This window comes from Microcaecilia unicolor, chromosome 5 (genome assembly GCF_901765095.1).
Source record: "Microcaecilia unicolor chromosome 5, aMicUni1.1, whole genome shotgun sequence".
NCBI classification, from domain to species: domain Eukaryota; kingdom Metazoa; phylum Chordata; class Amphibia; order Gymnophiona; family Siphonopidae; genus Microcaecilia; species Microcaecilia unicolor.
In genome coordinates this window covers 135,625,248-135,642,315 of record NC_044035.1, presented here as the reverse complement: position 1 = coordinate 135,642,315, position 17,068 = coordinate 135,625,248, and the positions used below count along the sequence as shown (strand labels likewise).

Genomic DNA, 17,068 nt, shown 5'->3' with positions numbered 1-17,068 from the left:
GGAAGAGGGCAAAATAGAGATTTGTTTCATGGAAGAAGGGGTGTATTTTCTTTCCCCTCTCCCCAAATTCAGATTCAAAGTTAATTACCAGGGGTGGGCACACTTTCCCTCCCCCACCCAGGCCTGATTATCACTCTTTGTTTCATTCTGTTCCCTCAGCTGTTTCACCCTTTCTGCCTCTCCAAAGTCCTTATCTCTCTCCACAGAACTCCCTTCTTCCCCCAGTACTCCAGCAAAATGCCTGACCATGTGTCATAGGTAGTTCCTGGACAATGTCTCCAAATAGGTTGTATATTTCATGACAGGAATGAAGCTCAGACTCTCAGATGTACTGTTAAGGTTATCTCAGCACTTGCACTGTGTCCAAGAGATCCTCCTTCTAAAGTTTATAAGGTCTAGTATCTACAAGCAAGTTATCATGTTGTGCTTGGAAATTTCTTGGTGGTAAGAGGTATTGGAAATACCTCTGTATCTTCCTGCCACATTTTCTTGGTTTCTGATTCCATTTTTTTTTCATTTGAGAATCTTCTTTTTCTCCACACATAGCATGACTTGTCATTTGGTACTAACTATGTTATTATTAATAATTATCAAGTGTGTATTGCCATACCACAATGTTTGACTTTCCTGTATCACACTTATTATTGGTGGAAATGGGAATATCTCAGGTGATGAAAACTTGTTACTTCTCAACAATTCTGTCATGGTCATAATCCTATTCTTTTTCATTTCACACAGTTATTTCATTTTATGCATTTTCCAGTGGATGAGATATGGTACCTTCATTTGCCTTTATGTTTACAAGCTTTCACACATCAACAGATTGCAACCAGTGATTATATATAATTGTTTCCAGCGGTGTGCTTCAGAATCTGCAGTTGTTAGTTTTTTCAGATTTTCCAATGCTGACTATTAACCTGCTTGTCTATAGACCACTATCACATGCTGCAATTACCAGACTTTCTTCAATATGTTTATGTTCACCTCTCCTTAACCATCAGATTTTGATGTATTTATGGTTTCTGAAGACACTCACTATATTCTCCATAACATTGGCACTCACACTTTCCCCATTTTTCACAGCAATTATTTTCCCCGTCAGTAAGAAATCATCACACAGATACAAATATTTACAAATTACTGTGACAACACATTGGCCACGACATTATTAAAGAAAAAACCCAAGGAACTCATGCAACATATAATTAGCATATCTATATAGACATGTAACACCCCTTAGAATTCGAACCCCAATTACAAAATGCATTTTTTTACGTTTGTTTTATTTTCATGACCGCTTCTAGTGATTCAACCTACAACCCCACACCAAAGTTCAACCTCCCCTTTGCAGCAGTGTCCTTCCCCTTTTCCAGTGCCAAATAAGTGCAACAGACAAAAAAGTCCCCTTCACAAGCTATTCCCCAATCCCTGCACCACATCACCCCCTACTGAAATTTCTCCCCCACAGAAACACACACGGAGGAGGGTGGGAGGGATTAAAATGAATAGCCAACACTTCCTACCAGACCCACCAACCAACCCCTTTCACATAACCCTAAATGTTCTCGTTGCCCACTAAAATTGCTTTCCTTGTGCCTGCCTCACACTCCTTAACCCCTTCCTCACTAGATCAGCAATCCAGCGTCTTAGCTAACTGTTAATCGCCCACTCTGCTCCTGTTGCTACCCTCTTTGCCAGCCCTTATTTATCCTATCTTGCTTTCCCACTCTGTACTTTGTTAATATACCTCCCCCTTCCCCCACAACACCCCCAGCTCCCCTATCCTTTTTAACCTCCTCAGAAGGTGTCTGGGCCTTGTATGATATTATCAGCCCTGCAACTTTAATTCTGAGAGCTCTCTTTTCATTGCATTTAGCCAATCGTTTCTCCTTTTTTTGCTAGCCTGGTTCTGTGAAGGTTCTTTATTATTGGTGCTATAATAATGTAAACTCCATGGTGGCAGAGCAAGGTATTAAATGATGGTACCAAATATGTCACAGTGTTTCCCCGAAATGACTCAACACCAACCAGGGAGTTTAACAATAAAAAGAAAATATTTTTTTTATTAGTGAATTATATTTAAATGCTAATGAAATTTTATCAACTTGTAAATTTAACATATGTATTCCAATTACAGGTTAGCAACACAAATCAGTTTAGTCTCTAGAAACATTGAGAGCATCTTCAGATAAGTATAAATATTAGTTACATAAATCATTTAGGTACATTGAATTCCACAAAACACCAGACCATTCAAAGACTCCCCTCTCCTGTCCCTCAGACCCCCGGAGACTCCCAAGGATCCCAACATGTAAGTTTTCCTCTACTCTTTTTTTCTTCTTTTAGTTATCTCTCACTTATTGTTCAGGTTTCCTTTACTATTTTCTCTTATGTGCACTTTTTAAAATAGTTTCAGTCACTTAGCTGCTCAGTTTGTTTTCACTCTCTGGCTCTCTTGAACGGTGGGCGCCCTTTCTTTCAGGTGATGATCTCCAGCATCAACTTTATTCCAGTCTTTCCCTAGTAACATGTTCTCACCAATAGAGCTCTCTCCCAACTGCCAGCCTGAGCTGTTTGTCACTCTCCTGAGAGTTCCATCAGCATGCGGAACACTCAGCGCATGCACACAGACCACTCAGTTTCACTGCACTGCTCACTGTCTCTACACCAGATCTAGAAGGAGCCAGGTAATCTTTTCAATTTTAACCCATAGGGTTACAATAAAGTAGTTTTATCTGCAACTCCCACCCTGAGAGTTGTGTGTCATCTTCTACTTCTTTAGTGTCTTCCTGCTTTTATACCTCTGTACCTTTTGAGTATTTAGGTCAGTTGTAGCATTTAGTCTGTCTGTATGTCTACAACTGTAGCTCTATATATGTAATATTTTTCTATAGGGCCAATACTAGTGGGAGGAAAGCCTGTTCCTGAATACCTAGAGTAGAATGATTTTGATGGATGGCTTACTATCTGGATGTACCTCTGTGACATCATTTCAATTAATGGAAGATCACTTTATAAGACTAGGTAAGCTGTAGTACATGACTGTGCAAAGAGCCCATCAATAAGATTATGTTAGTAGCCTCTTTTCTGGTCATCTCTGATTGGGATAAGGTATTGATATTTTTTGTTAGGGAATAATAGATATCTTTCTTGATCATAATGATTTATGTTTTTCTGGAAGTTCCATAGGACACAGGAAGTCAGGAAGGATGCTTTGCAAATGTATCTCAGAGCTTTAGCTCTGAGTACAACCTTTCAAAAATATATATCATAGGAATTGTTCTGTTCAGTTTAGAGGAAGAAATTATGGGGCTCATTTTTTAAAGAGAAAAATGTCTAAAGGTGTCAGAATGCAACATTTTGATGAATTCCTTCTCAAAACATCTAGATCGGTATTTTCAAAACCTGTTTTGAAGTGTATTCAAATCACAAGGGCGTGTGTTGAGTGTGTTTTGAAGGTGAAATTAGGACATGCCTAACACTTAGGCATGCCCTAATTGCACCTTCAAAACACCCTCAACACTTGCACATAATGGAACAAAACCAAAATGTGTAGGGCAAAAACTTCAACATTTTGGTCTAGACCTGTTTTCCTAATGAATAAGATACAAAAAGGTGCTCTAACTGACCAGATAATCAATGGAAGGATTCAAGGATGACCTCTCTCACTCCCCCAGTGGTCACTGACCCCCTCCCATTCCCAATATGAATAAAAATAGTACTCACCCGTCTCTTTGACAGTCTCAGATGTTATAGCCAGATCCATTAGAGCAGCATGCAGATCCATGGAGTAGTCTAGTGGTCGGTGTAGTGAACTGTAGACAGGTGGAGCCAGGCCTATACTTCCCCATACCTGTTACACTTGTGCTTAAAACTGTCAGCCCTCTAAAACTCACTAAAAACCCACTGTACCCATGTATATGTGCCCTCTTCACCCACAAGAGCTAATGTAGTAGTGTACAGTTTTTGGTAGTGGGATTTGGGTGGAAGACTCAGCAAATGAGTTAAGAAAGCAACATTGAGATTTGTACCTGGGAGCATTTATATAAAGTCTACCGCATTGCCCCTAGGGTGTTCCATTGCTCTCCTGGGATGTCTTGCGGACCAATCTGCTAAAACTGTTGTCCCCTCTTACATCCCAATGGCTTGATTTTGTGCATTTCTAACTTGTGCAGGTTTTTTTTTTTCAAAGATGGCCTAAAAAGAAAAAAAAATGCACAAATATGATAAGATTTGACTGTGTTCAGCTCATTTGCAATTTAATAGAAATTTTGCAAATCCTTTGAAAATGCTAAATTTTGTGTAGGACGTGCAATAGAGCACTACTGTTTAAAATGACCATTTTTAGTAAATATGTCTCTTGAACTAATGGGACCTGTGGTAAATAATATGTATTAAATCATTTTAGCTATGGTAATGCAGTAGCACCTTTTAGTATAACGTTAATACTGCACATTAACCCCCCCCCCCCCCCCCCCCGGTTACTAAGCCGTGCTAGTGGTTGCTGTGCGCTAATATTGAAACAGCTCATTCACATTGAATGAGCTGTGTCTGCATTGCTGTGCAGCATCTGCTAGCATGGCTTATTAAACAGGGGGATAAATTTGACAAAACACAACTGAACATGATAGTTGATACTTAAATGTATGTAAATGCATTTGAAAAGCCAACTTAGGGGCACTTTTACTAAACTGAACCAAAAGGTGGCCTGCAGTGTGACTAGTGCGTGGGTTTCCCCTCACACTGAAGCCACCTTTAGTGCAGCTTTTCATTTCCTTATATAATGATCAAGTGGTAATTTCTGAATTAGCGCATAGACATTAGCTCATTACTCCTTACCAACATCTATTAGCCAGTGGAAAGGTCTCACCCGCTAACCATGTGCAAATCAGTAGGCATACGGCAATGTACTTGCACAACCTGATTAGCGCTTGGCATGCCTACTCTCCGCCCCCAAATATGACTCTGTACTAAAAAATACAAGCATTTTTTGACATGTGGGAAGCGTGCACAGATGCCAGCACTAACGTGGAACACCTGAGCTTGCATTTTTCTGCATGGTAAGAACGTGTTCATGCTTAGTGCGGCTTAGTAAAAGGACCCCTCAATGTTTTCAAAGATTTAAAAGTGACAAAGGAGAGGAAGGAATATTAGATGGCATGAATGGGCAAACTGGATGTCATAGGGAGGGGTATTTTTGATATGATGTTTAAGTCCAACTTTGGACATTTTGCACAAAACATCCAAAATCTGAAAATGAAAAAGTAATTTTCGAAAATGAAAAACAGCTACCTTTTTTTCCTGAGAATACTATTTCAAACAAGGGTTTGTGCTTTGGATGTTTTGTTTTCTTGGTATAATTTTGAAAAAAAACCCCTAATAAATGGAAAATGTAGAAAATCAAGCCATAAGATGTAGGAGGAGCCAGCATTTTTAGAAATGTGGTCCCCCAGTAATCATAGGAGAGCAGTGGGGCACCCTAGGTGGCACTTCTCTGCACTTCATATAAATGTTCTCCCTGTTACAGATCTCACCTTTGCTCTCTTATCTTGTCCCCTGAGCCCTCTAAAAACCACCTAAAACACACTGTCCCCCACTGTACATCACTACAGTAGCTCCTATGGTTGAAGAGGGCACCGCTATGTGGATACAGTAGGGTTTTGGTGACTTTGGGAGGGGCCACAGTTTCCACTACAAGTGTGAGAGGTAAAGGGAGATAGGGACCCGAGTCCCTTGCTCCATAGTTCACTGCACTGACCACTACACTACTCCAGAGACCCTCATGCTTCTCTAATAGACCTGGTTGTAACATCTGAGGCTGTCATAGAGGTCGGTAAGTCATATTTTTATTCATATTTTCTGGGGGTGGGAGAGGGTAAGTGACCACTGGGGCAGCATTGGAGTCATCCTTGATTCCCTCCAGTGGTCATCTGGTCATTTAGTGCACCATTTTTTGCTTTATTCATTATAAGAACAGGTCTAGCTCAAAATGTTTTAGTTTAGTTTTGTTCCATTATGGCTGAAAATCGAGTTAAGAACAAATCAAATCATCAAGTCAAATCAATTCTTGTATACCGCTGATATCCTCTTTCCAAATCCCACCCTTAACCCGCCCCCGACTTGCCTCCTTGAGATTTGGACACACTGCAGACAAACAGCAAAGAAAAATGTCTGAAAAATAGGTTTCAGAAATATTGATTTGGATGAGGTTTTTTGTGAGAGAAATGTCAACATGCTGCTTTATGCCACTTTTTATATATTTTTCTCTTTCAAAAATGAACCCCATGGTCTATACCTGCCATTATTTTCTAAGTTTTTATGTTCCTATGTATGTCTTAAATATGCCACTTAAGTCATATTAATCAAAATAAGAAGACTACACTGAGAAATATGCACCTTACATTTGGGCCAAAAATTAAGATGTCATTGTTAAATGAGTAATTCAGAATTCCTATTTGCTCATCAAGTACTCCACCAAAGCATTCATGATGCTGATGTGGCACTGGGAGGAGCAATACTTGTGTATATAAATAGCACATTCACAAAGACAAGACCAAAGACTCACAGATTCATTCTTCTTATTCTGCTTTACTCTAGAAGAGACAGAGAATCATGTCTGCCAAGGGTGGTAGTGGTGCAGGACAGTGCAATCAGCAGACAACATGCCAACAGAATCAAGGCAACAACTCATGCCAAAATAAAGGACAAAGCTATGATCGTAAGTTCTATTTCATTATAACATAATGATTGTTGGCTCTGTGCTTGATACAGTTTGCAATTATCTTCCTAAGAAAAAGGAGTCATATTTCATTTTTAAGCATATCCCTAATGTCACGGTCCTGAATCAATGGTCCTGTAACAGGATGACACACTGCAAGGCACGCAACTTTTATACAGTTGGAAAGCTTGGATTCAGCTCCACAGGGTATCCACTATGGTCTCTGAGAGGAAGGATGATATAACTGTCTATGAAAGAGTAATACCTATTATCCAGATTCAAAGGTTGATAAACGACACTAGTTCCAGAAGGAGTTATAGCCTACATTTTATGTCCAAAGATAGAAGCAAGGATAGGTAGTCGGGATAGAAAAAGTAAAGTAAAGGATGGGTGATGGTAGGGGTAGGAGAGGTTGGGAAGGGGAGGGGGACTCCAGATAATTGTGAATGAAAGACCATTGTATGCATCTGCATCTCCATTCTGCCATTTCAGTCTTAGACAGTACAAAATGGATTACAATAAAATAAACCAGAAAACATAAATATAAGTAGCCAATGCTAAGGCTTTACAGACTCACAGTCTTTATTCTGTTTTATTCTATGTTATCAGAAGCATCTACAACTGGCCAGGGCAGTGCTTGTGGAGGACAGTGGAGTCAGAGCTCACAGAACAGTCAGATAGGAGTTAATTCCTGTCAACAGAAAAGCCAAGGCTCTGGACGTAAGTTTTTGCAATAATTTTTCCTTAGAACTAATTTTGAACTATTCAAAATTATTGTCGGATTTTTAAAGATGTTTGCATTCATAGAATTATAGCTCTTTTTTCTGATCTTTATCTGCAGAAATATCTACATCTAGCCAGGGCAGTGGCTGTGGAGGACAGAGTCAGAGCTCACAGAGCTCTCATGTTGGAGTTAATTCCTGCCAACAGAAAGGTCAAGTCTCTGGGCGTAAGTTTTAATTCATTGCAAAACTTTTTTTTCTTAGAAATAATTGTAAAAATATTGATTGATCTTTAGAGATGTTTGCATTCTTAGAATCATACTTCTTTTTCTTTTCTATATCTTCAGAAACATCTACATCTGGCCAGGGCAGTAGCTGTGGAGGACAGTGGAGCCAGAGCTCACAAAGCTCTCAGGTTGTAGATGGCTCCTGCCAACAAAAGAGTCAAGTGTCTGAACGTACGTTTTAATACATTAAAACAAATGTTCCATAGAAAATGTTAGCTATGCTATCTTTGTGGATGTCTGCATTCATAAACTCTGAAAACATTTTATGACAATTTAATTTAATTTTATTTCACTCAAGATTAATTGTTTCCAGTCTATTCTTAATGTCATACATGACAGAAGGTTGGCTAAAAATCAACTAACATGGCAAAGACATTGCTATATAAGAACATTAGGATTTAATTCTAGTTTCAGCTTCTCAGGTCAGCCTACAATTTGAATGTTGTTTTGTTAGAACTTATAATTCCTGGCATGAAGGGACACTGAATGATCACTTAACATTGGAACATAATGTTTAGTTTCAAGGTACATGTAAATTGAGTGGCATCCATAACTGTAATGTGTGGATTTTGGGCAAGAATTATAGTTATGAATACTTGACTATCCAATAGAAAGCTACAAATGAGGATCAAACTGCAGGAAATCTTGAAAACAAAAAAGGTTTGTCCATAGCTAGACTCTACAGCATCAAACATTTTCTGTTTTATTCTATTGTAACAGAAACATCCACAACTGGCCAGGGAAGTGGCTGTGGAGGACAATTGAGCCAGAGCTCACAGAGCTCTCAGGTTGGAGTTAATTCCTGCCAACAGAAAGGTCAAGTCTCTGGGCGTAAGTTTTAATTCATTGCAAAACTTTTTTTGTGTAGAAATTATTTTTACAATATTGATTGATCTGTAGAGATGCTTGCATTCATAGAATCATATGTCTTTTTTTTCTATATCTTTAGAAATATCTACATCTGGCCAGGGCAGTAGCTGTGGAGGACAGTGGAGCCAGAGCTCACAGAATTCTCAAGTTAAAGTAAATGACTCCAGCCAACAGAATAATCAAGTCTCTGGACGTAAGTTTCAATTTATTAGAATCATTATTTCCATAGACACTGTTTATAAACTGCTATGCTATATATAAGGCTGTCAGCATTCTTAAACATTAAAAATATTATAACATATGATAGATTTAATTTCATTCAAGGTTAAATGTTCATATTTTAAAATATAATATAACCTTAATATTTCTAATATGAAGTGTACCGCACCTGTTATATACACTTTATGTGAGATATAAAATATTAATTAATTTCATTCAAGGATTAAAGGTTCATAGTTTAAATGCATCCTTTACAATTCAGTTTTGGCCCAAAGTTAGTTTCAGTTCCTCTACAGAGAATGAATTTGGAATATGGCTTTGATAGTTTTTATAATTACTGGAAGAAAGAGAAATCCAGCAATCACAAAATAATGAAATCTATTACTCATGTTCATGAAGCGTGCAAATTGATAGGCCTAAAAAAAATGAGATTGGTGACTATTGGCCAAGGTTTGTAGTTAGGAGTACTTGGCTATCCTATAAAAAGTTACAAATGAGGAGTGAACTTCAGAAATTTATGAAAATAAGGTTCTGCCTTAGCAGGACTGTACAGAATCACACTTCTTATTCTGTTCCATTCTGTTCATAGAAACATCTACATCTGGCCAGGGCAGTAACTGTGGAGGACAATGGAGTCAGAGCTCACAAAGCTCTCAGGTTGTAGATGGCTCCTGCCAACAAAAGAGTCAAGTGTCTGGACGTACGTTTTAATGCATTAAAATAAATGTTCCATAGAAAATGTTTGCGGTGCTATCTTTGGGGATGTCTGCATTCATAAACTGAAAATGTTTCTTGACAATGTAATTATAATTAATTTCACTCAAGATTAATGGTTTATAGTCTATCCTTGATGTCATACTTTCAGGACAGAGGGCTGACCAAAAATCAACTAACATAGCAAGACATTGCTATATAGGAAATTGGGATTTAATTCTTAATTCTAGTTTCAGCCTAAAATTTGAATATTGCACTGTTAGAACTTATAATTTCTGGCATGAAGGGAAACCGAATTATCACTCAACAGTGGAACCTACTGTTTAGTTTCAGGGTACATGTAAATTGAGTGACATCCATAACTGTAATGTATGGCTTTGGTCAATAATTATAGTTATGAGTACTTGGCTATTCAATACAAAAGTTATAAATGAGGCCCAAACTTCAGGAAACATTGAAAAAACTGATTTGTTCATAGCATCAAACATTTTCTGTTTTATTCTATTGTAACAGAAACATCCACAACTGGCCAGGGCAGTGGCTGTGGAGGACAGATGAATCAGAGCCCCCAGAGCTCTCAGGTTGGAGTTGGCTCCTGTCAACAGAATAGTCAAATCTCTGGAAGTAAGTTTTGATTCATTATAACAATTTTTTTATTAAAAAATGTTTCCATAACTGACAATGTCATTTTATGTAATTTCACTCAAGATTAAAGTTAATACTTTATTCTTAATGAGATGCCCTCACGACACAAGGTTTGTCAATGATGAAATAAAATGGTAATACCGCTGTAATATTGGAAACTGGAGTTTGGCTCTTAATTCTTTTTTCAGCTTTTCTGTACAGGCTGCAATATTCTGGCCAGATGCATAGATAATCATTAAGGGGGCCTTTTACTAAAGTTTTGCACGTGCTGAATACTAAGAAACCCATAGGTATAAAATGGACTTCTTAGGGGGTATTTTATTAAAGCTTAGCTCGAGTTATGTGTAGCAGGGCCATAGCAACAAAATGGGCCTAGCTGCAGATAACTCAAGCTAAGCTTTAGTAAAAGACCACCTTTGCATTTAGCATGTGCTAATTGTTTAGTGTATGCCAAGCTTTAGAAAAAAAGCTCCTAATTTTCATCAGGTTACAGAATTTCTACTTTATTTACAACAATAGTTTATAGTTCAGCTTTGACCTCATGATTTAATGGTAGTGTAAAAACCTCTATGTGAAATACATTGGTTCAATTCCCTATGACAGTCAGAGGCAGAATATTGTGGAAACAGCATTTACTGCCCTGAAGAGAGAGAGTCCCAACAACTACTGAAACAGTGATACCTTCTGGAGGCATTTATTTTGCTTCAATTGCAGATTGTGAAGAGAATCATAGCGTCTGATATTCAAAAGGGTTTAACTGGTTAATAAAGACTTCTGTGCTTTTAAACCATGCTGAATGGGATGGGATGGGATGGGAGAGGATATTCAGAGGTACGTAAAATATAAAAAGTAAAAAACTGAGGGGCTCTTTTACTAAGCAACACATGCTAATCGTGCGCTAAAAAAATCTACATTTTTTTTTTTTTTAGTGTGAGGGTGTATTTGGGGCAGAAATTAGGCATGCCCTGTGCTAATAGGAAAATTGCCATATGCTGCTGATTAGCACGGGTTTAGCACAGGAGCCCTAACCACCTAGTAACTAGGTGGCGGTAAGGGCACCCACTCTACTGGCCATATGCTAATTGGGAAATTAGCATTTGGTCATTAATTGAAAAAAATAAAGTTGTGACCATTTTAACACCCTACTAAAAGTGTCCTCAGCAACTGGGAAATCCACATGCTAAAAATAAAAAAGGCCACTTTTTAATGTGACTTAATAAAAGGGATCCTCTCTAACTAACTAACTAAATAACCAGAATGTATTTGTAATTATTTCTTATATATTGAATGAAGTATTAGCAAGTATGCAGGGAGCCTGAGAAAGAGATTGATAGGGTATAGTTCCACTGATTTTCTGGTTCTTGTTCCAGGTGGATGTCAAAACACAGACCAGCAGAAACAATGCACAGGAGGAGCAAAGAAGTGAAAATGCAACACTGAAACTCCACTTTCCATAAATCAGCCTCAAGCATGTTACCCTCTTGATTTGATTTGGTGATCATTCTGATTTCAAAAGATATAATAAAGCAATCCTAATGACTGAAGCATATCATATTTGTCTGCACATCTCTTTATACAAACCTATTAATTTTTAAATCCCAAGCCTGGGCTCTGAGGGGGGGGGGGGGGGGGTTAACAGTTGTGATGAAACAGATGTTGCAATAAGCTTTTGAGGGTGTATCACCAACTGTGCAATGACTATCTTCAAAAACATATTTGGCATATACTTATCCAAACACACAGTATCTTGTTATTGTTTACAAGTTACATTCTAAGCATGAACGGGCAATATGTAGACCATAACAATTGTTTCATTCACAGCAGAGGAAAATTTAAAAGATTTAATTCATGGAAAATCTTATAGCAAATGGTTGTCCCATCAAACAATTTACGTAGTAGCAGAGGCAGTATACCCCTAATCATTTAGCAAGATATAGCTCTAGGTAAAGCACTGGTAGGTGGGAGACTTGGAATGGGGGTTTATACAAGTGCATTTGGGGGGGGGGGGGGATAGGGGTTCACACTGAATGCTCATAATAGTTCAGGTCCTTTAAGATGGTTCCCAGGTAGCAGAATAGAATAACGTAGTTTGTGAGGTTGTTTGCAATGTGCTTTATTCCTTCACTGCAGTACTATGGCACTCGCTTTTCTAAGATTAGTAACTGCTGTGTTAACTTCTATATTTTATCCCAGCTTAGTAACTAGTTTCCTTTAACCTCTTTTAACTGAATGGAGTAGTCCCTAGGGACAGGCTGTCTGAACAGAGATTTTCCCCAGTAGGTAAATGAAACCTAGAGAGTGCACCTTATCCAGTGGTGTGCTGGTAAATGTTTAACAACAGGCTCTTTCTTCCCTCCACCCCCCAAAAAGTGATATATATGTACATAATTTTATTGTACATTTTATTGGTACAAAGGTACAGTGTAGCAACCAATTTACAAATAATATAAAAATATACTACAAACTTTACTGTAAATTCCTTATGACCATGCATCCCTAAAAACCTTTGCCCTCCCGCACTGCCCTCCCTTCCTATAAGCCCACTCGACAGTTTCCACTCAACAAAATAACACAACAGATGTACAGATCAGTAGGATCAAAAGGAGTACAAAACAAGTAAAGTCATAAACAACACAGTTTATACTAAATTGCTTAACCACCCTTAGGTTTTGCCTTTGGGCTTAACAAGCAATACCACCGGCATATAAGTTCTAGATATATTAATTTAAACAATCTATGTTTTAAGGCATATGCCCTAATTATTTAATACTTGGTATCAATAATAAGAGTGATGGAATATTCACATAGCAGGTAGCCAACATATTTAATTTCCACTGAAAATAATTAACTTTGTAGGAACATAAATGTCAATCAGCTCCAACTGTTCTATTGCTGCTTTCCCTTAGCTATCATTATTCACAGGACTCATCTATATACAAACACACATCCAGGAGACAAAGAGTAAGCCCCCACCCCTCAAACAAACATGGCTTTTACAACCAAACAGACTTGAATAACAAATAAATATATACCACAGAACTGGAAAATTTTGGCACACTTAGACTGACTCTGGACTTCTGCATGAAGTTAGCTGTGCCCTAATTATTCAATCTCTCACTTTTCAATAGTAGTAATAAACAATATTACGTGCTTTTCTATAATAATATATCACTGCATTCAAAAAAACCCAAAGAAGCAAGCTCTCACAAACCATCTAGGCATAGGAAAAAAAGATTTTAAAATGCTCCCAGGTTTCAACCTAATTCATATTTTATGTGGGATATAAATGTCATAAATAAGTAACTAAATAAATAGATAGAAACTCTGAATGTTGAGCACCTTATTCTTATAATATTACATCTGTTTTAATGGCCCTTTACCAGGAGAAAAAAGATCTCTGCACAAATATAATATATGCTAGGATGTCCCTATAACCATCCCCTCTAAATGACACACAGATTATAATTTATAACAAATTATTACTCATCTATGAAAAGTTATTCCATTACTATACTTCCTCTGACATTTTTGTACATCTGTATGCTGCAAAAGCTGGAATGTTTGAGAATATAAGTGAGATTGAATTAAAATGCTACCAACAGTAAAGAACGACAATGTGGATGCAGCACCTGATTCTTATAACATGATATCTGTTTTAGTGGCCCTTTACCAAGAGAAAAAAATCTCTGCACAAATATAACACATGCAAGAGGGTGTCCCTATAATCAACCCCTCCAAATGATACTCTGAGTATGATTTATAACAAATTACTACTACCTCTATGTACATCTGTATGCTGCACAAGCTGGCATGTTTGAAAATATGTGAGATTAAATTAAAATGCTACCAACAATAAAGAATGACAACGTGGATGCAGTAGCTCATAAGTTTGCTTGATTTTGTTTTGGGTTTAACGGCAAAGACAGCTGCACAGGAAGGGGAAACAGACTAATCTAATTAGTTCAACATTTTTTTTTTACTTCATGCTGTCTCCTCTTCTCATCCAAACATAGCATCATCTCCATCCCGCTCCTCTGCGAGTCCTACCTCTGTCAGCTTCCATTCCCTCTCTGGCCATCCTTCAAACCTTACTCTTCCAGCAGCTCTAGCAGAACACGCTGCCTGGTTGACCCGGAGCCTTGTCTCTGCTGTGTACTGCCCCGCTGATGCAACTTCCTGCTTACGCATGGGTGGGATCTGGCAGAAAAGAAGGCTCTGGGTTGGTCAGGCAGTGTGTTACCACTAGCACTGCTGTAACAGTAATGTTTGACAGACGGTGGTGATGGGGGGATGATGAACCTGAGGGAGGATATGATGAGGTAGGAAGCTGAGGCATGCTGGTGTCTCACTGGCAGGTGGGGGCCAGGGGAGGAGGGAGAGAGAAGGAGAACCCCCCCCCCCCCAGATGTTTGTGTGCTCGCTGCCTGGCTCCATCAACAACTGGCTCGCATAATTCAGTAAAATTTAACAACCGGCTCGTGCGAGCCAGTGCGAGCCAGCTCCAGCACACCATTGACCTTATCTATATTCCTGGGTTCTGGTATAGAGACCTGTCTTCCAGGTGCATCCCGTGTACCCAGCCAGGAGGTTTCATTTTGGAATTTTTCCTAAAATGTATTATATTTGTTCTTTGTTGTGGTGAACATATATTTCCCTACATTTTTGTGTTCACTTCTTTGGGACATTTTGTTTGCAGTTGGATTGAGAAGGATTTCTTCTAACAATTCAGGGCATATGGACGTTGGCAGTCACTTGATCATGTGACACTTGAGCTTATGTCTGATGAGCAACTACGATACTTGAGTGTACTTCTGATGAGCAACTGTGACAGTTTTACATGTGCAATTCAGTGAGCGGTAGTTTTATATTTAACATGGATATGCAAGTTTTTCAGCCAACTGTGGCTGGGACCTCGCATCAGGCACTGAGCTAGAGCCTGTGCTTAAGGCCCAGTTCCATGCTAAATTTGGTTTTGCTGCTCTTTCAGGCTTGGGAAAAGGTAGAGTGCTGATGGCAGCAGGCCCAGCAAAGGGAAAGGAAGAACACTGCGAGACTAGACATGGGGTAGAATAGATTAAAGTAAGCTTTAAGGGTGCTGCCATTTGGACACCACTGTTTGGGTGCAGATCCTTGAGTACTTATTCAAACTGGTGCCCAACTTTTGGGCACTCAAATTGCAGTGTCCAAAAGTTCCTCTTGGACTTCTTGCCTCACTACTCTGCTTTCATCTCCATGAACACTGTCTTACATCTTGTGCTGCCGATGCACATGGCCCACCGTTGACACCTGTCCTGCATCCAGCTCTGCGGGCACACAGGGACCACAATGGAAAACTGCCTTACAACTGACTGCCAGTATACACCACCTTTGGCCATGGTGGAGACCTGTCCCGCACAAGGCCTATCATGGAGACTTGCCATGCAGCTCTGCCATTGCGAAAGACTGCTTCAAATCCTGTCCTGAGCGAGTCCTTTACATAGAAGAGAGAGCAGTCCCAGGTGGTGCCTGACAGACAGAACACCTAAATAACAGCCTTGAGGCATCCTCCCTGACAGGCACCACATTGGCAGCTCTTTTTATTCGTACGGGTGATGAAATGGCATCACTTTTTAACTGTCTCAGTTGCTAATTTGTCACTCACTAAACTGTCACACGTTACACTGTCGCAGTTGCTCATTTGACACATGCTAAACTGTCACACGCTTAACTAACACTGCTTAACTGTCATACAATCCACATGGAAATTGAAGCACTTGGTTAGAGGGCATATTGCACATATTTTGCAGATACAAGGTAAAAGAGAGAGAGGAATCCAAACTGGGAGCCAGTGCATTAAGGAGTGGAGGAGTAGACTAATGGCTTGTGCAGTGCCCTGAGACCAAGGGGAACTAGGTACAATTCCCACTTGTACTCTTGTAACTGTGGGTAAGTACCTTGACCCTCAATTGCCCCAGATACAAAATAAGTACCTGTATGAAATATATAAATAACTTTGATTGTAATCACAGAATGGGGGTATATCAAATTATATCCACCTAAAGAAGAGAAAAGAAAGAGACACAATGGCAGGTCTCAGGGCTCTGAGCAAATTAAGTTCCCAATGCTCAAAACTCCGGTGCTGTACAGAACAGCACTGGAAAATACCACTAGAACAGTTCTGAAAAAGAAATTCCCAATGCTCATCGCTAATGGCATGTAAATTTTATGTGCGCTGCTAGTGCTGAACATTGGGAAGATAAGGAGGTGGAACGGGCCTGGCACATATGCCCAAGAGCTGTGTGGTTAGCACATCTCTTGTGCGCATGCGTAGTCAAACTGCGGAGCAGGGATCATTGAAGAAAGACCATGATCAAGTATATAATATCACGTTCATTGTTGATTTAATCTAGAATTGATAATGATTGTGACTATTGGGCAGACTGGATGGATCATTCAGGTCTTTATCTGCCATCACTTACTATGTTTCTATGTTACTATGGTTAATATCAACTTATGAAATATTGAATTCATACTTTATTGAAATATTACGTATCTCACCTGAATCTCTTCTACCTATTTCTTATGTGCATTATATATAAATACCATTAAATAAGAGAGCTGGCAGATGTATTGAATATGTGTTTTTTAAAGATGCATTTTGACTATATTACAAAGTCATAAGATTAGAATATTTCCCGTTCTTTCTGCTGTTGCCCAGTTTATTCCTTTGCCCAGGGATGTCCCTTGCTCCTAACATTTTCAAGAAAGTGCACCACCAAGTTTAAAGGCAAATCATACATATTGGGCCCAATATTCATAAGCTGTATGCTCTTTACTTTGAAAGTTATGCTCAGAAATTGGCCTCTCTGAAAACTTAATAGGGCTCAGTGCATAAATGTTTACTCAAAACTTTG

The 17,068-nt window shown here is 38.9% G+C and overlaps 1 protein-coding gene across 1 annotated transcript; it reads left to right on the top strand.

The window, feature by feature from the left end:
* The first annotated feature begins 6,570 nt into the window (after window positions 1-6,570).
* On the top strand, window positions 6,571-11,697 carry LOC115470296 (loricrin-like). Its single transcript, XM_030203339.1, has 9 exons — window positions 6,571-6,718; window positions 7,328-7,438; window positions 7,560-7,667; window positions 7,788-7,898; window positions 8,448-8,558; window positions 8,677-8,790; window positions 9,406-9,516; window positions 10,044-10,154; window positions 11,546-11,697. The coding sequence occupies exons 1-9, from the start codon at window positions 6,613-6,615 to the stop codon at window positions 11,599-11,601; spliced, it is 939 nt and encodes a 312-aa protein (XP_030059199.1). The 5' UTR covers window positions 6,571-6,612; the 3' UTR covers window positions 11,602-11,697.
* Window positions 11,698-17,068: the final 5,371 nt, after the last annotated feature.